Raw genomic sequence first — 17,220 nt, forward strand, 5'->3', positions numbered from 1 at the left:
CTGCTGCTAAAACTGTATCGCCCCCCTTTCCGTAGCGGACTACAGGTTCTCGGGTCGGGACAGCCTCATTTTCTTAGTCGATGCTTCCAAGGCCATGTTTGAGTCGGACGGGGACGGATTGACTCCCTTCGACATGACCATCCAGGTGAGGCTGCTCGGGGGGCTTCGCAAACCCTGCGGGGATCGCCCCGCCACAGGCAGGGGTACCTGGTGGTCGCTCTGCCTCATCTGTTAGTGTAAGGTCGCTGTGCAGCTCGTGTTCAGCTCAGATCGCTGAATGGCTTTGGGTGTGGAAAGATCCATTGCCTGGGGGACTGTGTCCGGATTTCAGTGTGGGAAATGTTTATAGAATGAGTGATCAACCTGCCTTTGGTGTGTTTGAGAGATGTTTATTTCATTGATCTTGCTCATAGAAAGGGAATGCTGATGAAAAATATCTACAGCTGTGTACTGAAAAAAAAAATCTCAAAAAACAAGATCCCCAATTCCTTCCCCTGGTAAAATTTAGCTTAAAGCATTTGTTAAGGTTCTTCTGTTTGCTAGAGTCTACGAGATTGTATAATAGCCAAATACAAAACTTTTGCATCATCACCATACTGATATTCTTCATAGTTTGACCTGTGTGCATTTTTTTCAGTGCATCCGGAATGTGTATACCAGCAAAATTATTAGCAGTGACAGGGACCTGTTAAGTGTCGTGTTCTATGGTACAGACAAGAACAAGAACTTGGCAGATTTCAAGCACGTCTATGTTCTTCAGAAGCTGGACAATCCAGGTAAAGGCAGTAAAGTGATGTGAATGTTATGTAGAAAGACAGAGTAATTAAATATGTGTAGCAGCATTGTTAGTAACTGGCCTATCTGAAAACAGAGCTATCAGATGAATAAAAATGTTCCTGTTACTGAGATGTGTTGTGGGGGGGGGGGATAGTTTTAGAAATTTACTGAAAGCTTAGGAACTCAGTGGGAGCTTAGCTTTTTCTGTTATAGTTGGTTCAAATCTCTTTCCTATGTCTTTTCTTTTTGCTGTCTGCTAAAGCTTAAAGGATCTCCACAGAACTCTTTAATGCCCATCTGCTGCACTTTAGAAGAGTGTGTGTGCATGCTAAGGCACCACGGATACCAGCTGATGGAGAATATCACAGAATGGCTGAGGTTAGATGGGATTTCTGGAGGCCATCTTGTCCAAGTAGGGTCACCTAGAGCAGGTTGTCCAATATGTTACCTGTTTAGGGTGTTCTGTCTCTTAGTTTCGTAACAAGTTTTGCAGTTCTTGAATTTAGCTCTTTCATTTTCTTAGAATTTCTTAGAATTACGTAGAATGTGCTTGATAATAAGTGCCAGCTGCTGAATTAGAAAAGGTAGTAGGAGGAGTGCAAAGAGTGTATGCTAGTGGCCCCAGATTCTCTGATAGCAGAGTTTTGTGGGAGGATTTTGTCTACTATAATAGCAGCGTGTATCTCTGTGGTGGTTTTATTTTATTGTTTTAACTAGGAGATGCAGGTTAGTGTTCTTGCTATCATGCTTTAACAAGGGATTGTCTTACAAGAACTGTGCCTTGTCCTAGTTTCAGAATTAATGACAATGGGGACCTGACAAGACTGCCCTAGGTTCTTTTCCCTTTTCTGACAGCAAGTGCCTTAGGCTTCTCGCTCATCCTTTTTCCTTCTCCTTCCCTGCTTGCCCTTTTCCCTGTGTTAGAAGCAGTAGCTTTGCCATGCTGATAAAGACAGTGCAGATGAAAGGTGGGTGGTGTTAAAAAGGAAGAGAATTTGCTGCCCCTGGAGAGCAGCATGCTCTGGAGAAGGAAAAAATACTGTAGTTAGTTATTGTGTAGCACATAATTATGAATACTTATGCTATGAATTAAATGACAGCTGGGGAGATGGAAATAAAATAGTAAATAGGGGGAGAAAAAGACATTTTCAGATGAGATTTCAAAAGTGCTGTAGAATTTGAGTGAAGGACAAAGGAAAAGCTCTCCAGAATGCAGTAGCTAAGAAGTGAAAGCTTGTCTCCCTTTGCAAAATTATGGGAGAAGACAGAGAATCTGCTGTTAGACAAGTGGGGAAAGAAGTAATAGTTGGGTTAGAGTAATCTGCAGAGTTTAAAAAGGCCATGGATACCTGCTCTGAATCATGTTGTGCTCCGTGTGGTATCTATAGGCTGCATGTGACCTCCAGGTTGATTCTATCTGGCATGTGGGGCAAGGGAGCAGGAGGAATTCTCCACCTTCCCAACCTGTCATGGAGGTGCAGGATGTCTTTCAGGCTCCTCTCCTTTCTTTAATGGTGTAGCAGTCTGCTGTGCCTCTACAGCGGGTGCAATTGCTGCCCTTCATGCTGAGCACTTGTCCTTTCAGTGTAGAGGGTTTGCAATACTTTGATCCCTGTCTGTTTCCCACCCTCCAGCAGGAAGAGCCCCGCATTCGTGCCAGGGCACTCTGTGTCCTCTTGGACCTAGCAGGTGCTTTCAAGTGGTAACCTGCTTGCAATATTGCAAGTGTTAGGCTATGCTGAACAATATTCTCAGCCCAGTGTTGGAAAGGCACCGCCACAGAGGTGCTAGGGGACATTACTCGGATGTCAGCGGCAAGGGACCCTTGGTGCATAGTTAGAAGAGTTTGCAGTACTTCTTTCAGTATTTCTAATGCGTGTGAATGCTGTTATCCCCTTTAGGTGCAAAGCATGTTCTAGAGCTGGACCGGTACAGGGGAGATGAAGGACAAGCACTTTTCCGTGAGACCTATGGCCACAACGCTGACTATTCACTGGGTGAAGCACTCTGGGCCTGCTCTAATCTCTTCAGCGATGTCCAAGTCAGACTGAGCCACAAAAGGATCATGCTCTTCACCAATGAGGATGACCCTCATGCCAATGACAGTGCTAAAGCTAAGCTGGCCAGGACCAGAGCTGGTGATCTGAGAGACACAGGTCATTATTTTCCCCTTTAATTTCAGACAGAATAAAACTGATGTATCCTTGCAGCAGATGCTAACCGCATTGCAAGTTTGTAATGGAAAAAGAATGTAAAATAATCAGAACTGGGGAATATTTCTGAATCTTTCTAAATTAGAGATTTGGTATTTAATCTAAATCAGAAAATCTGTTATCCAATCTGGTATCCAACAACTAACACTTAATTTCTAGGATCTCTTTTTCTACTCTGATAGCATAAATCAGGACTTGAGGGGACTGTGGAAAACAAACTCTACTTTATTTAATTGTTCCATCATTTTCCAAGAAGGGAATAACAACACTAAGTCAACACAGAAGGAAAATTATTTTGGTGGCTCCATTTTGAATTAGCTGAAGAGCAGCAGCCTGAACTCAGAGACTGGAGAGCAAATGCTTCATTAGTTCAGCTATATAGATGAGATAACCAGTGTTTTGGGAGTTCAGCAGATGTGCTAGATCTAGAAGCTGTGAGGCTTCCATAGCCCAGTAGCTCTTGTAATGGGGAAAGGGGAATTTCTGAACTCGTTACTTCCCTCTATGCCTGAGATAAGATTATGTTTTATAGGAGCTTGTCAGAGCTGTTTGATACACAGTGTTGTCCGGATTCTTAATTAGGGTGGGAACATCTTCTGTGCTACGTTGTTTTGACTGAAGTTGAAGAATCTTTTGCCTTTTTCCATGGAAACTTTCACATCTAGTGCAGATGACAATTTGGAGCTTAAATTCTTTGCTTAGATAGAGAAATATGAGAGTGCTGAGAAACAATGTAAGAAAAAGCAGTTTCAGTGATCCTCCTTCCATCTCTTACTTTGTTTCTAGGTATTATCCTGGACCTGATGCACTTGAAGAAGCCTGGAGGGTTCGATATCTCTTTGTTCTACAGGGATATCATAAACATAGCAGAGGATGAGGACCTTGGGATCCAGCCTGACGAGTCAGGGAAACTGGAACATCTTATGAAGAAAGTACGAGCAAAGGAGACAAAGAAACGGACTTCAGTCAGGTGTGTGCCTAGTTATGATATTTCATTCAATTGAGGCATCCGATGTTATTTTTCGACTGCATCCCACCTCCCTCTTCTGGGATGATGGGCCTATAAAGGCATCAGTGCTTACATTCATTACTCGTAATTCCTTAGTCCAAGATTGGTGTTTCTTCTGTAACTTCCAAGGATATTTGTCCTTCATGGATGAGAAGAGTGAAGAGTGAAGCTAAGCCTCCTTTTTCCTCTGTGTGACATCTCCTGTATTGAGTTGGCCAGAAATTATCATTTTGAAAAATTACATCGTTGCCAAGTAAAATACTTACCAAAAAATCTGCCACATATAAAGTGGTTAGATTATAGTGAAATCTAATTGAAATGAGGCTTTTCTTACTAGTGTTAACTTAGAAAAATTTCATCTCAATGTGACTGGTGGGTATTTTGGCCTATTATTAAATAGTTATATGTGGCCTGTCTGTGTAGGCACTTGGTGTGGATTCAGACAGCCTTGATATTTCTGATCTCCTACTGAAAGATTAGAGATACTTACAGAGAGATTAAAGGGATCTTGACAAAGGAGATAGAAAGTATTTTTGGAACCACATACTCCATAATAGTTGTTTTTTAATGAGTGAGTTCATAGAAGAATTATGTGGAAGCACAGTAAGGGAATGAACTTCACAGCCTAGTGTTTTTTAATATATATTTAAAAAAATACCAACTTGAGCTGTTATCACTGGCATTCTTGCTCATGCTTGCAGCTTTATTTTCCTCTTCTTGGAATGTTCCCCAGTTTTCTAATACCTGAGGAGTAAGAATCCCATACCAGTGATGCCTTTTAGAGGAGAGAAAGTAGCATTCACAGTAATTAACTCTTCTGCTCCCAGAACTTGAAGATTACGTCCAATTTTAAGCGTTTACTTTTGAATTTTTCTCTGACTTCTGATGACTTTTTTTTCTTAAATCATGGTATTGTTTGTCTTGATGGGGTTCTTTTGGGGAATTTTGTCTTCTGTGTGGACAGCTGTGTGAATTCAGAGGTCACATTGCATTAAGCACAGGTGAGGTGCCCAAATGTGAACTTGTCCTGTGCTCTGCCTGAGCATAGCTGCCCTTCAGAGTGAAAAATAGATGGAAGAAATATGGTAAATTATTTGTGTTTAAATAATTTTTATGATCAGAAGTGACAGCATTGCAAGAATGTTTTTAAACAAGTGAGGTTATGACTCAAGTAGTAGTATGTTTCCAGAGATACTTGTGATTTTGGGAGAGGAGAATAGGATAGGAGGAGGTCAGAGAAAATAAATTATCTGAGGAGATTACTTTCTTTTGCAGAAGTGTTCTTTCAGAAGTCTCAGTCTGTATCTGCTTTTTTACACAGGCTAAATCTGTATCTGAACAAAGATCTGTCGCTTTCTGTTGGTGTTTACAACCTTGTTCAAAAAGCTTATAAGCCATATCCAGTGAAGCTTTATCGGGAAACTAATGAACCAGTTAAAACAAAAACAAGGATGTTTAATGGAAAAACGGGCAGCTTGCTCCTACCTAGTGACACAAAAAGGGCTCAGGTAACATGTTGATTATGTGCCTGCTTTTTTCTGTCCCTGTGATGATGGGGGGGGGAGATGCTGATCCTCTTGCTGCTTTTGTTTGTATTTCACTTTCAAGATTAGATGCAAAAATATTTACATCCTTATGCCCCTGGGGATAGCCTGGTGACTTTGTAAGCTATATAGAGTGAGAGTGGGTTGTTTCTCTGGCATGACTCTCAAGGGAAAGCATAGCTGCTTGTGGAAATGCACTCAGGAACACAAGTAATTTCTTTCTATAAGGCAGAAACAGGTTGTCAGAGCCTGACCTTATGTGGCCTTGTGCTATTGATGCAGGTGCTATCTTTTGATTCATTAGGAACAGATTTTGTCCATTTTATTTTACATATAAGTGTGAATCATGTGGGGGTGGGTGAAGCTCTTTTCCAAACAACAAAAAAAAGAGCATATTACCTTTGGCTGTTGTTATTTTGTTCTTTGTTTTGCCTTCCTACATGGTAGGAAGGCTGATAGTTTGGCTGATGCAGATTGAATGTCACGTTCTATTTAGGCACAGCTTTATTTCAAAGCATGATATGCAGTTGCTAGGGATATTGTCACACGCGCGCTTTGTGTGTCCTTCCATGCCAAAGGCTCTTAAAGTTGTTGTCTTAAGATTAAATATTATGTTTATTTATACTGGACATTAGGTTCTTGAAATAAAGTACAGAAGATGAACAGAAAGCTGAGCTTTAAGTCCTGATGTCTAACTTCAGCAGCTGGACCACAACATGTTTTAATTTTTGTGGCATATGAGTGATGCTTCAAAAGCGTTTCTGGGTTGCTGTTTCTGACAGGAGTAGGTAGCTGACGTGCATTTGCTGAAGCAAGTTTGCCATCAGACAGGACCTCTGAAAATGTCTGGTCCAACTCAGCCCAGAGCAAGACTCACAAAACCAGATCAGATCGCTCAGGGTTTGTTTGGGACAGCTCTGAAGAACTCCAAGGATGAGATGTGACGGCCTCTCTGTGCTGGGGCTTTACCACTGTCTTAGGAACGTTCATTTTGCTCATGTCCAGGTGGAATTTCCCTTGGGATAGTGGTCACAGACTGTGACTTGCAATTTCAGTGCACTAATAGTGAGAATTTGCTCTGTCTTCTCTGTAATTCTCTTTTCCGTAGTGGAAGACAGCAATTGCATCCTCTCCACACACTTGTTCCACCCCCCACCCTCCCACCCCCCATTTTTTTTTATGCTGGTAGCACTACTATCTGTTCTTCCCTGGTTTAGACATATGGAAACCGCCAGATTGTGCTGGAGAAAGAGGAAACAGAAGAATTAAAGCGGTTTGAATCTCCGGGTTTGTTTCTGATTGGCTTCAAACCACTTTCAATGTTAAAAAAGCACCACCATATCAAGTCCTCCCAGTTCATCTATCCTGAGGAGTCCCTCGTAAATGGTAAGTAAAGATGGCAAGAGAAGATTCATCACCTTGCATTAGAGTAACCAGCTGATTCAGAGGGTGTTTGGGGTCATTGAGTATAAAATTTTTGTCTAACTTAAAAACTTGCTAAAGTATAGAATAAACCATTATTGTGCCTCTCAGCTGCAATTAATTCTTTTTTTCTTCAATATCAGAAAAGCCAATTGGGCTTCATGCTTCATCCACCATGACAAGCAGCTAATCAAACTAAGCAGATGTAACCTAGTACCTGACAAGAAGGTACTTCTTGTGGTAAACAAACCCAGCCAAACCAAAACCAGTGAAGATAATTGCTGTTTTTAAGTCCACAACAGCTAGTAGTGGAAACACAGTACTTGGGCAATATGGTTGAATTAACAATACTTTATGGGCTTATAAAGAGAGAAGGAGAGGATGCTTAGGACTGCTTTCTCTTACCTTTTTATGTGTATGTAAGTCTGCTCATCTAGAAATACAGCATTAATCCATCCCAAGCTGCAATAGTAAAGAAAAAATTCCAGCTCCTCAGTCTACTAGTGGAGAAAGAGGGCTGAGTTATGACCAGATGCTTTGCATTGTCTGACTAAAGAAAAACCTTTACACTAGCTTCTGCAGCTTAGCAGTTTCCTGAATCAAACACTTGTATGTCAGTCTTTTCCTGACCACGATATCTGGCAAGATACAAAGCAGACGTGTGCCTCAGGGGGAATATTGCAGTCTGAATTTTTAATGTGTTATTTCTGTCCTTTGATGTGCTGCTACTGTGATGTCCCACCAGACCAGAAAGAGCCTTTGTAGATACCCGTTTCCAATTTCATCTGTATTTCATTGCTCAGATGCTAGTGATTTCAGTTCTTGCACAAGAACAATCACTGCTGTGATCAGGAGAGACACTAAGATTGTCATTTTTGAGGGCTCCCCCTTGCAAAAGTCGCTCTTTACCTCTGGAATATTGCAAGGATTTCAAAGAAGTCACAGGTTTTGAAACTGTAGTATCTAGAGTTACATTCCTGAACAAAAGAGCAAAACTGTCCACCTGATCAATACAGTCTTAACTCTGCAGGGAGTACAACGCTATTTAATGCCTTATTGATGAAGTGCTTGGAGAAGGAGGTGACGGCGCTGTGCAGATACACCCCGCGCAGGAACACTCCTCCTCGCTTTGTGGCCCTGGTTCCCCAGGAGGAAGAGGTGGATGAGCAGAAAGTGCAGATAGCCCCTCCAGGTATGAGAAGAGATGCTGCCTTTTCCTGCACGATTGGATGTGGTCAGCATCATAGTGTCCTGTGTTGCATGAAAATAATCTTAGTGCTGCTCCCCTTAAAACTGGCGAGAGTGCTTTCCAACATCCCTTCTCTTCTGTTTTGTCCCTGTATATATCTGATGTTGAATCTGTTTTAAAACCCTAGGTGCATCAGTGCTTGCTCATGTGTAACACAGCTACAATATTTTTCCCACCTCCTACCTCTTTTTAGCAGATTCAAGTAACTGACCTAAAGTTAAAAGCCCTTTTTTGTTTGTTTGTTTGCTGACTAGATGGAATGTCTTTTTTCTGAATTTTATTGTATCCTTGAATACATTTTAAAGCATTAAATAAATAATCTCATATCCTGAGCCTCACACCTTATTAGCTGAGGGGGGAGTGATAAGGGGGCAAAGGCACACTCTTGCTATTTTGCATTTTCTCACCTCTTTAACTGGAAAATCGTGTGCTGGGAGGATGTAAAGTAGGGGAATAACACTGCTTGTGGACAAAATAAAGCATTTCAGAAATAACATGTGGGCATTAATTTTCAAACAAGATTTTTTTCACATTCATATCCAGGGAGACATGGGGTCTAGACAAGTTGATCTCTGTAAAAAGCAAGTCACAAACTTCCAGCTATTAGCTATGCAAAATCCATTAGCGATGTTGGTTATATACATTGAGATTGGGACTGAGTGTCATGCTGTAGGTACTAGCATCTTGGTCTCTCCCATAAATGATTGGTTTGAGGTGATGGTTCTACATAACTGTTCTCTACTCTGTCCCTTCTCTATAGGTTTCCATCTAATTTTCCTGCCATATGCAGATGACAAACGGAATGTTGATTTTACAGAAAAGGTGCCAGCCAGTCGAGAGCAAATAGACAAAATGAAGGAAATAATTCAAAAACTCCGATTCAAATACAGGTACATGGAGATAAATATTGTGCTAGGAGGGGGGGTGGCACAGGGAAGAAAACGCAGCAATGTTGCTTGCTCTGTTGCATATGTTGTTCAGCTGTGGTGTCCACAAGATGGGATTTTGATGCATTTTGGTGCTAATTGCTTCCCTTTGCAGTAGCTTTGTCCAAACTTTATTCTTAATTATTCTGAATACCCAGATACCCCATGCAGTATCTAGCACGTTCTGGAGTTCTTTACAGAATTGCTGTTGTTCTCTGGGCTGTTGTCATTTGTTGCAGAAGTATCCCAATTTATTGTGGTTCTGCCAATCTATTGCAGATCAGACCTGGATTGTTTAAATTAGAGCCCTTTGGCTTTTCATTATAGATAGGATAAATTTAATGAAGTGCTTTTGTGGGAGTTTTTTTCTAGGTATGTGGAAAGTAGCATAACTGGTATTAAGGTGGAATGCCACTGTCTCTGTTTGTCTCATACAGCTTTCTAAGTCTTACACAGCTTTCTCATGTGGTTGATGCATAATGGGATAGTGATTCAGCAGGTAAACTGAAAAGAGGAAAAGCAGTTCTTCCAATAAGATAAATTGTTATGTGAGAAAGAGGGAACTTTTACTTTGAAATAGATTGGTGGCAAGTCCTATGTGTCTTGTATGTCTTCTCAGCAGCATGCAGTGACATTTTGGGAATTCTTGACAGGACTGACAGCTTTGAAAACCCAGTTTTGCAGCAGCACTTCAGGAATCTGGAGGCTTTGGCGCTGGATATGATAGAACCAGAACAAGCTGAGGATCTTACAAGTGAGAATTATTGGTGGGTGTGGAGGGAGGCGGGTAGAGGGCTCTTGACTTTGTTCTAAGTCAGAGATATGCTACTACAAAACCACGTGTCTTTTAAAAAAAAAATCAGTTCTGTGCAGTTCCAAGACGTAGACTTCTGGATGTGTCCATTCTGAAATATTGAAACCTTCCTTTCTAATGCTGTCACTTTTAAGATAAGGTAAAATTGATCTCTTTACCCTCCAAAATTAAAATTGAATCACATTTTTTCTATGGTGACAAATGTTTTCTCTGAAATTCTTGTCTTCAAGAGTCTAATTAATATTTCAGTCTGATAAATGGGCAGAATTACTTAGAGAATTATTCTGCCAGGAGCCAATGATGCCACCTTGTGGCTGTGAGAGTTTCTATATAAGAATATCTTGTCAAAGTACAGAAACCTACTCCTGAAGGGGAAGTTCCTTTTTTTAAAATTACGTTGTACTCCAGGGATAGCATTAGAGTAACTGGTTGTCTCTTTTGAAGTGGTACCTAACAAATAATCTAGATCCCTGTGCTAGATATCATACAAATACATGACAGAAACAAGCTGTTCTGCCTCAAACTATTCACAACCTTAGATAGTAAGGTGTTGTATTTTAAATGTCTAAGATTAGACCTGGGTAACAGTGCAACCAGGTAGGAGATCTTCTACATCACGTCCACCACATCAGTTTTGTTCTGTATATATATCTCCTGTTCAGAGATATGTGCCAGTCCATTACATATGTATAATACAAACTCTTGATATTACCAAGAGCTGTAAATTTCTCACTTGTGAATATCATAACAGAGGTCTTTGCATTTTGCATACTTGCAAGACACTTGCATGCTCATTATTACAGAACCACAACTGTATCTGGTGATGGCCTCATTTAGACTGTCCTGTGATCACTCTGTTTTTGAGAGGGCAGATCTTTCTCTTTTGCCAGTGCCAAAGGCTGAAGAGATGAACCGCAGGCTGGGCAACCTGGTGGAGGAGTTTAAGCAGCTGGTCTATCCCCCTGACTACAACCCTGATGCGAAGGCTGTAAAGCGAAAACAAGGTAAGTAATCACGGTGCAGGCATGCAACATGGTGTCTGTGCTCTTTGTTTAGAGGCTTCTGTGTTTTCAGTTTGTCTCATAGTTCAAAGAAGCTGCTTGTGCAATAACTCTTTACTCATCTCCACAAGAAAGTGGACTTATCCAGTGGTGATTCTCAGAGAGCAGAGGATATTGTGGTAACCAGCTAGAGAACTGCTGGAATGAGAAACTGAATAGTGAAAATAACAGAGAAATAGAGGAAGCAATGTGGGTAAATTACTGAAGAAGATATATTTGTTTATTATTATTTTTATCATTATAATTATTAATAACATTGGGTTTTTTACAACAGAGTAGTGAGATTGTTCATGCTTTCGGTTTATGTTCTTGGTGAGGAAGCAGACTTTTACGCCTAGGCTGTTAAACAAGTCCAAGGTAGGCATCTTTAGGGTTGACTGTCTAAGTAATGCTTAAGTACCTGTGTAGTTTGGGGGTCTATGAAACTCTGCATGAAGTGGGACTGTCAGTTAGCTGAACTTCCTGTGGAATAGTTGCATTCCCTGTTCCATAAAAGTTACATTTAGGGGGGTAATCTTTCCATTGGAACACAAAGTTTCATACTTGAGGTTGAGGTCACTCGTATCAGCAAAATAGACTATATGACTTGCATAGTGAGCGACACCTACTCTATAAAACAGAATATGGAAACTAGGTCTGTGAGTGTGTAGGTAGCTGTTAAAGTACCATGTGCTAACGGCCCTTAACTGTGTATAAGAAATGTTGATGTCTTCCTGTTAGGAAACTTTTTAAAATTTTGGTGATCTAAAATTTATTTTTCTAGCTTATGATGGTCAAACCGAGAAGAGGCCCAAGGTAGAAGTCTCAAAAGAAGAGCTGCAGCGTCATGTGCAGAAGGGCACTCTAGGCAAGCTCACTGTACCTGCTCTGAAGGATGCATGCAGGCTTTATGGGCTGAAGGGTGGGGGGAAGAAGCAGGAGCTCATGGATGCACTGACTGAATACTTTAGTGAGCACTAAGCTGGAGCAGAAAGCCCTGGTTGACTTCTGTCTGCTTAAAGTTTTGGTTGTCTTATGTGGATGCTATGTCTGTTTGATCTTGCTATGGAGGAGAAGGTGAGTAAATGTTGCTGAATCTAGCAGTGGAGAAACTTTTTATTCTTAGCTGTGAAACATCTCTGCAAGGTTGGATTCTGATCACAGTACCCAAAGGCAGAATTAAATTCCATGCTAACTCAGGGCACTAATTGCAAGTGAACACAGTTGTGCCTTCCTGGTTTCTTAATAAAAGTTGTTTTGTACTTCTTACTTTGCAACACTGGCTATACCGTCTTTGCATCATGAAGACAGCAAAACTCACTTCAATGGGAGTGAAAAAACAGAGTGATCTGTGTCAATGGCACCACATGAATTCAAGCAGCAGGTCAAATCTGTGTGCTAACAGAGGGTATAAATGTGGTGTATTACTCCCCTGCTCTCCAGAACAGCCAGTCAGTATCAGTGCTTTCTGTGGGTTCTTTTTCAGTGGGTTCTTTTTCATCGTCAGTGTTACAAACATTACCAGCAGATCATAAAGGAGAAAATAATTAGTGAGAAGCAGTAGCCAATCCTTTGGACAAAATGCCAGCATTTCACAAAGCTGCACAGCCAGGTCTTCCATTTTTAAATGGTAATAGCAAAAGGTGGTTTAAAAAAAGAAGAAAAAAAGTCGTGTTCCCTGGAAGGGTGCAAGCATTTACCCCAGTTCAATTACTGAGATGGCACAGAGTTTTTCCACCTCTGTAGCGAGTATGAGTCAGACTATTGTGCAGGCTTCTGTACTCGAATCTGTGCTTTGAAAATAATTAAAAAAAAAAATATATAAAGTCGTGGAGAGTAGCCCCTGTTACTTCCAGGGTTTTTTGGGTTTTTTTAATTGTACTTATGGAGGCTGCATTTGGGGCTGTCTGTGCTTTGGTTTTTAAACTTCCATGCTGGGCATGCCCAACTTACCTTGCAGTGCAAGATGATGAAACCCAATAGTCCTTGCCCTGATACCATGAGGTATCCCATTTTGGTCTGTGTGGTGTTTTTAGGGTTTTCTGTGTTTGGCACACAAACTATTGTGCAACTTATTGAAGAATTAAGTCATATACCAAGGTCATGCCTGGGCTGTAGTGTGGCACACGTATTGGAGCCAGCTGTGAACTCTTGGCACTGTGACCACCGTAGCTATGCCACCACGCTGCTCACTTCCACCTCCACAGCTCTTCTCGAAAGAGCAGCTAGCCCACGTTGAGTGCTGCAGTATTGAAGCTGTGTAGTTTATTATACTTTCAATCAGCCTGCATTATAGTAGTTATTTTTAATAAAGATTTGTCTAAGCAATTTATTTTTCCCTTTGGCAAAGAACTTACTGTAAATACTTGTCTTAGCAAGACTCGAATGCAATAAAATAATGAGACTATCCTGTCCCTAATTCTGTGAATTTTCATTCCCCAAATGCCCTTGTTAACTTCTCCCTTGGTTTGATAAGCCCTAGGCACAATATGTTCCAGGCTTTGGATGACTATGGGACATTTTGTCTAGGTTATTAGATCTTCCTCCTGGCTTTTTTTTTAAAGGCAAGCTATTGCATTAAACAGATGTTCAACAGGGATGGTGATGGAAGACTTCAGAGCAGAAAATAAGGTCAGTTTTGCTTGATCAAGAATCCTTTATTCTGCTTCTCCTGTGCTTTGTCTTACAGCAGCTGTCCTGGCATGGTACAATAGGGCAAGTCCTTTACAAAGCTGTGGTTTTAAATGCAACTAGCTCAACAGTCAGCCTTGGTAGAAGGGAACAGCAGCATTTCTAAACTTCATACAAATGAAAGAACTCTCAAATCTTTGTATCAAGTTCACCTCAGCAAGGATATTCATTATCAGCCATTTACAAAAATATACAGACATGTTTTGTCTTCAGTCTTTCGTGAGATGATTTCATCTGCTTGGGATATACTTACTAAAGGTATGGAGTTAGTGCCTCTGTGGAAACACTACAGGAGAACTATTTTCCCTTCTGTTGTTCCTATTGGTCTTTCTGTGCTAGCTTTGCTTTGGCATTCTGCATTAGAAGACAGGTTTGATATGACCTGACCCATTCCAACACAGAGGTTTAGACTCCTCTGCTCAAAGCAGTAAGTGGATTAATTACACAATATGCATTTAACTAAAGCTAGCTCTGTAAGACCACAACTACTCCAGAATGCTGGTGGTGTTTCATGCTTTTGCAGAAAATGAGATTATCTTACATTCTCTTCTCAAGACAGTTGTTTTATCTGAAAAATTACTTCCTCTCTGTTGCCTTGGCCATGACATAAAGGGTTTATCTTTAGTCAGGTGACTACAGTACAGCAGCTTCCCTAAAAGCATGAGATATGTAGGGTACTTGTCAGCCACAGCAGACTGCTCTCTACCATGTGTTTGGCACTTAAATACCCATTGGCAATGGAAGGCCAAGCTCACTGATAACAGTCCACACAAAGAAAACTGAAGGAGTATGAACTACTACAACAGCCTTAGGCAACCTCTGAGCCGTTTAGCTTTAGAAGCAGGACACTTCAGTTAGCTGCAAAGGCTTGCCCGAGGGAACAACAATTATATTTAGCTTTGTCAGCAATTTTATTTTTCTTAAAAAGTCAGTATTTAAAAATAAGCGAGATAAGAGATTTCCCCTCGTGCACTGCCATAAGATTTCTGCTCCCCATACACCTCTTACAGAAGTCTCTCCTCTGGTTTGAAGAAGAAAAAGGATTGTGCTGTATGTACTGATCTTGGCTCCATCCAGTGCTACACAGTAGCTGCTGCCTGCCTTATAGGTAGTCTACACAGCTCCATCACTTAAAGCAACAACTCCAGCAGTCTGCACGCACACAATGCAGGGAACCGATATGCCTTATCCTCAGAAACACGGAGTTAATCACACCTGTTAGAGGCTGAAGCTTAGCAGAAATACCACAATGCAGAATAAGCTAATGGGTGGGTTAAAAAAGCCCTGAGCAGTCAGAGACGGAGATAAGGGGGGGATCTTTTTTCTTTTTCTCTTTTTTTAAACATCAAACAGGAAATACAGTTGTACAATCACTTTTAAAGAAGTAATATAGTGAGAATGAATGTGTTGGAGTGGAATAATAGAAAAGAGGGGGGAGGAGAGGCAGAAATACTAAGAATGAAGCTGTTATTAAACAAAAATGTGGTATTTTGAAATGAAACACTGATATCAAAACTATAATCTCAACTGAAGCTAGACATTAATTCCCCCTGATTTAAACTTTCCTATTCCACACACACTTAAACTCATGGGCATTTAGACCAACAGTCTTTCTATAGCTTGCTGGACAGACTGGATCTGAGGTTTTAGCTGTGATCCCTCCTTGATGGTGATGGAGCAGGCGATGACCGGCCGGGAAACACCACATGCCCGACCCAGGGCTTGCTTGGAGCGCACAAACACATAAGGTACGTTCTTGTCCTCACAGAGAAGAGGGAGATGCAGGATGATCTCCAAGGGCTCAGCATCTGCCGCCATGACTATGAACTCTGCTATGCCTCGGTTCAGTGTTTTGGTGGCTGTAAAAGAAACTGAAGAGTAAGTCTAGGTCCTTCTAGAAATCACATCTAATGAAAAACAACGTTAGATGTTGGCATGAGCAAGAAGGAGATCTAGTGGTAGCATGAGGACAGGCCAAAGGAAGATGGGAGCTACAGGGCCAGGGAGGGGGTTATTCACAGGGTTGTACCTGGGTTACTGTGCCCAATGTTGCCCTTGAGCACAGCAGAGACATTTACAAGGGAGCGAGACCAGCCCAGGGCTGCTGACGGCTATCGGGCTGGGGCGCACCACAGATGAGGGGAGACTCAGGGAGCTGGGTTTGTTTAGCCTGGAGAGGGCTGAAGTGGGGGGTGGGCGGGGAATACGGCTGCTGTCTTCTACTACTTCAAGGAGATAGGAGACAGAGCCAGACTGTCCTCATGAGTGCACAAGAAAAAGGACAAGTTGCAGACTGTCACTGTTGCCTCAGGGAGATTCTGGCGACACACTGGAACTTTATGTTCTGCTCCCTTCCCCTTATGAGAGGGATTTAAGGCGTGGGACATTGGTCCTGAGAGACTGTGGGGTTTCTGTCTTTTGGGATTGTTTTTTTAAAAGTTTGACTAGGCAAAGTCCAAGCAACCGGATCCAACTGTGAGGGATCTCTGAGTAGGTCACACTCTCTGAGCAGGTTGCACTAGACACCTCCAGAGGTCCCCTCAAACCCAAATCTTTTAATGGTTCTAAACTGGCTAGGTATCTGGTAATCCCAGCACCACATCACTGAAGTACGAACGATCACAGGATGTGCGCTGGGAACACAGTCTGGGCATCTACCAGAACCCTATACAAATGTTGAAAAGGTTACAGCTTAGTTCTGTCCCTGAATATTGCTTAAACAGGCTAGAAGGAGAAGGAAGGAGGGGGACACTCACAATATCCAGATCTATGTAACATTAGTGGCCCACCACTAGAGAGAAGAGACAACCTCTAGCCATAGCATCTCACAAAATCCTTGCCATGATTTCTAGAACACAACACACAGGTCTCACCTTCATTGGCTCCCTTGCGTAGCTGCTTATAGTTGCAGGATTGCTGCACAAGATCCAGTAGCGTTTTGGTGAGCTGTGCATCAGCCAGGGGGTAAGCTTTGGGATTCACTTCTGCCTCACTCTAGAAAAGGAAAAAGTAAAGAGTATTACAATGAGAGCAAAGTGGGCTTTGCTCTGAACAACACTACACAGGCATCATGTCCACCACAAATACTGACTACCAGAGTCACCTCACCATCCTCAGTTGCTCTGCACATATGCTAAAAATCCCACTGCATTTTATTTATAAAGAGGGATTCCTCCCATATTCAAAGCAGACTATCATCTCTCACACAGATTAGATTTACATCCTACAAATTAGCAGCAGTGAAATTACCGGGCAGTCCTCAGGCATCTGCTGCCACGGAGACTACAGAAAATGATCTGTTTCGCTGCACGAGGAACGACCTCCTCCCAGCAACAAACTAACAGCCTCAGACATTCATTTTAAAGAAATCCCGAGAAAAGCACACATCACTTTTATTTCTGCAATTTACCGGTAGCTTCTAAACAGTCACACCCACGGCGTAGCGGAACAGCCACCAAGTCACAAGCGACATTAACGCCCAGCACCGGCAGAACGGCAACTTCTCCAGCTCCCAGCCCCGGGCACGGCCGGCCCC

General features: G+C 41.8%; 2 protein-coding genes across 2 annotated transcripts; one reads left to right on the forward strand and one right to left on the reverse strand.

Moving 5' to 3' along the window:
• Window positions 1-28: 28 nt before the first annotated feature.
• Window positions 29-12,271, forward strand: XRCC6 (X-ray repair complementing defective repair in Chinese hamster cells 6; the record flags this gene model as incomplete). The annotated part of the gene is made up of 11 exons (XM_010080012.1): window positions 29-145; window positions 638-776; window positions 2,679-2,933; window positions 3,777-3,960; window positions 5,321-5,507; window positions 6,761-6,929; window positions 7,996-8,157; window positions 8,975-9,104; window positions 9,794-9,894; window positions 10,845-10,958; window positions 11,779-12,271. Coding segments are annotated over 11 exons (1,755 nt in total), but the record flags the coding sequence as incomplete, so codon positions are not given.
• A 2,753-nt stretch (window positions 12,272-15,024) lies between these two features.
• NHP2L1 (NHP2 non-histone chromosome protein 2-like 1 (S. cerevisiae)) lies at window positions 15,025-17,157 on the reverse strand. Its single transcript, XM_010080013.1, has 3 exons — window positions 17,122-17,157; window positions 16,559-16,679; window positions 15,025-15,544 (listed from the first exon to the last, which is right to left on the reverse strand). Exons 1-3 carry the CDS (start codon window positions 17,155-17,157, stop codon window positions 15,282-15,284), a joined length of 420 nt encoding a protein of 139 aa, XP_010078315.1. The 3' UTR covers window positions 15,025-15,281.
• Window positions 17,158-17,220: the final 63 nt, after the last annotated feature.

This window comes from Pterocles gutturalis, unplaced genomic scaffold, assembly GCF_000699245.1.
Source record: "Pterocles gutturalis isolate BGI_N339 unplaced genomic scaffold, ASM69924v1 scaffold47109, whole genome shotgun sequence".
NCBI lineage: Eukaryota > Metazoa > Chordata > Aves > Pterocliformes > Pteroclidae > Pterocles > Pterocles gutturalis.

Bases quoted from the DNA above. Each gene is read 5' to 3' on its own strand.
- NHP2L1 (XM_010080013.1), bottom strand. From the start codon at position 17,157: ATGTCGCTTGTGACTTGGTGGCTGTTCCGCTACGCC. The intron at 16,680-17,121 runs GTGGGTGTGACT...TTCCTTTTCTAG, and splicing joins GGTGGCTGTTCCGCTACGCC to AGTGAGGCAGAAGTGAATCC. The intron at 15,545-16,558 runs GTGAGACCTGTG...TTTCTTTTACAG, and splicing joins ACGCAAGGGAGCCAATGAAG to CCACCAAAACACTGAACCGA.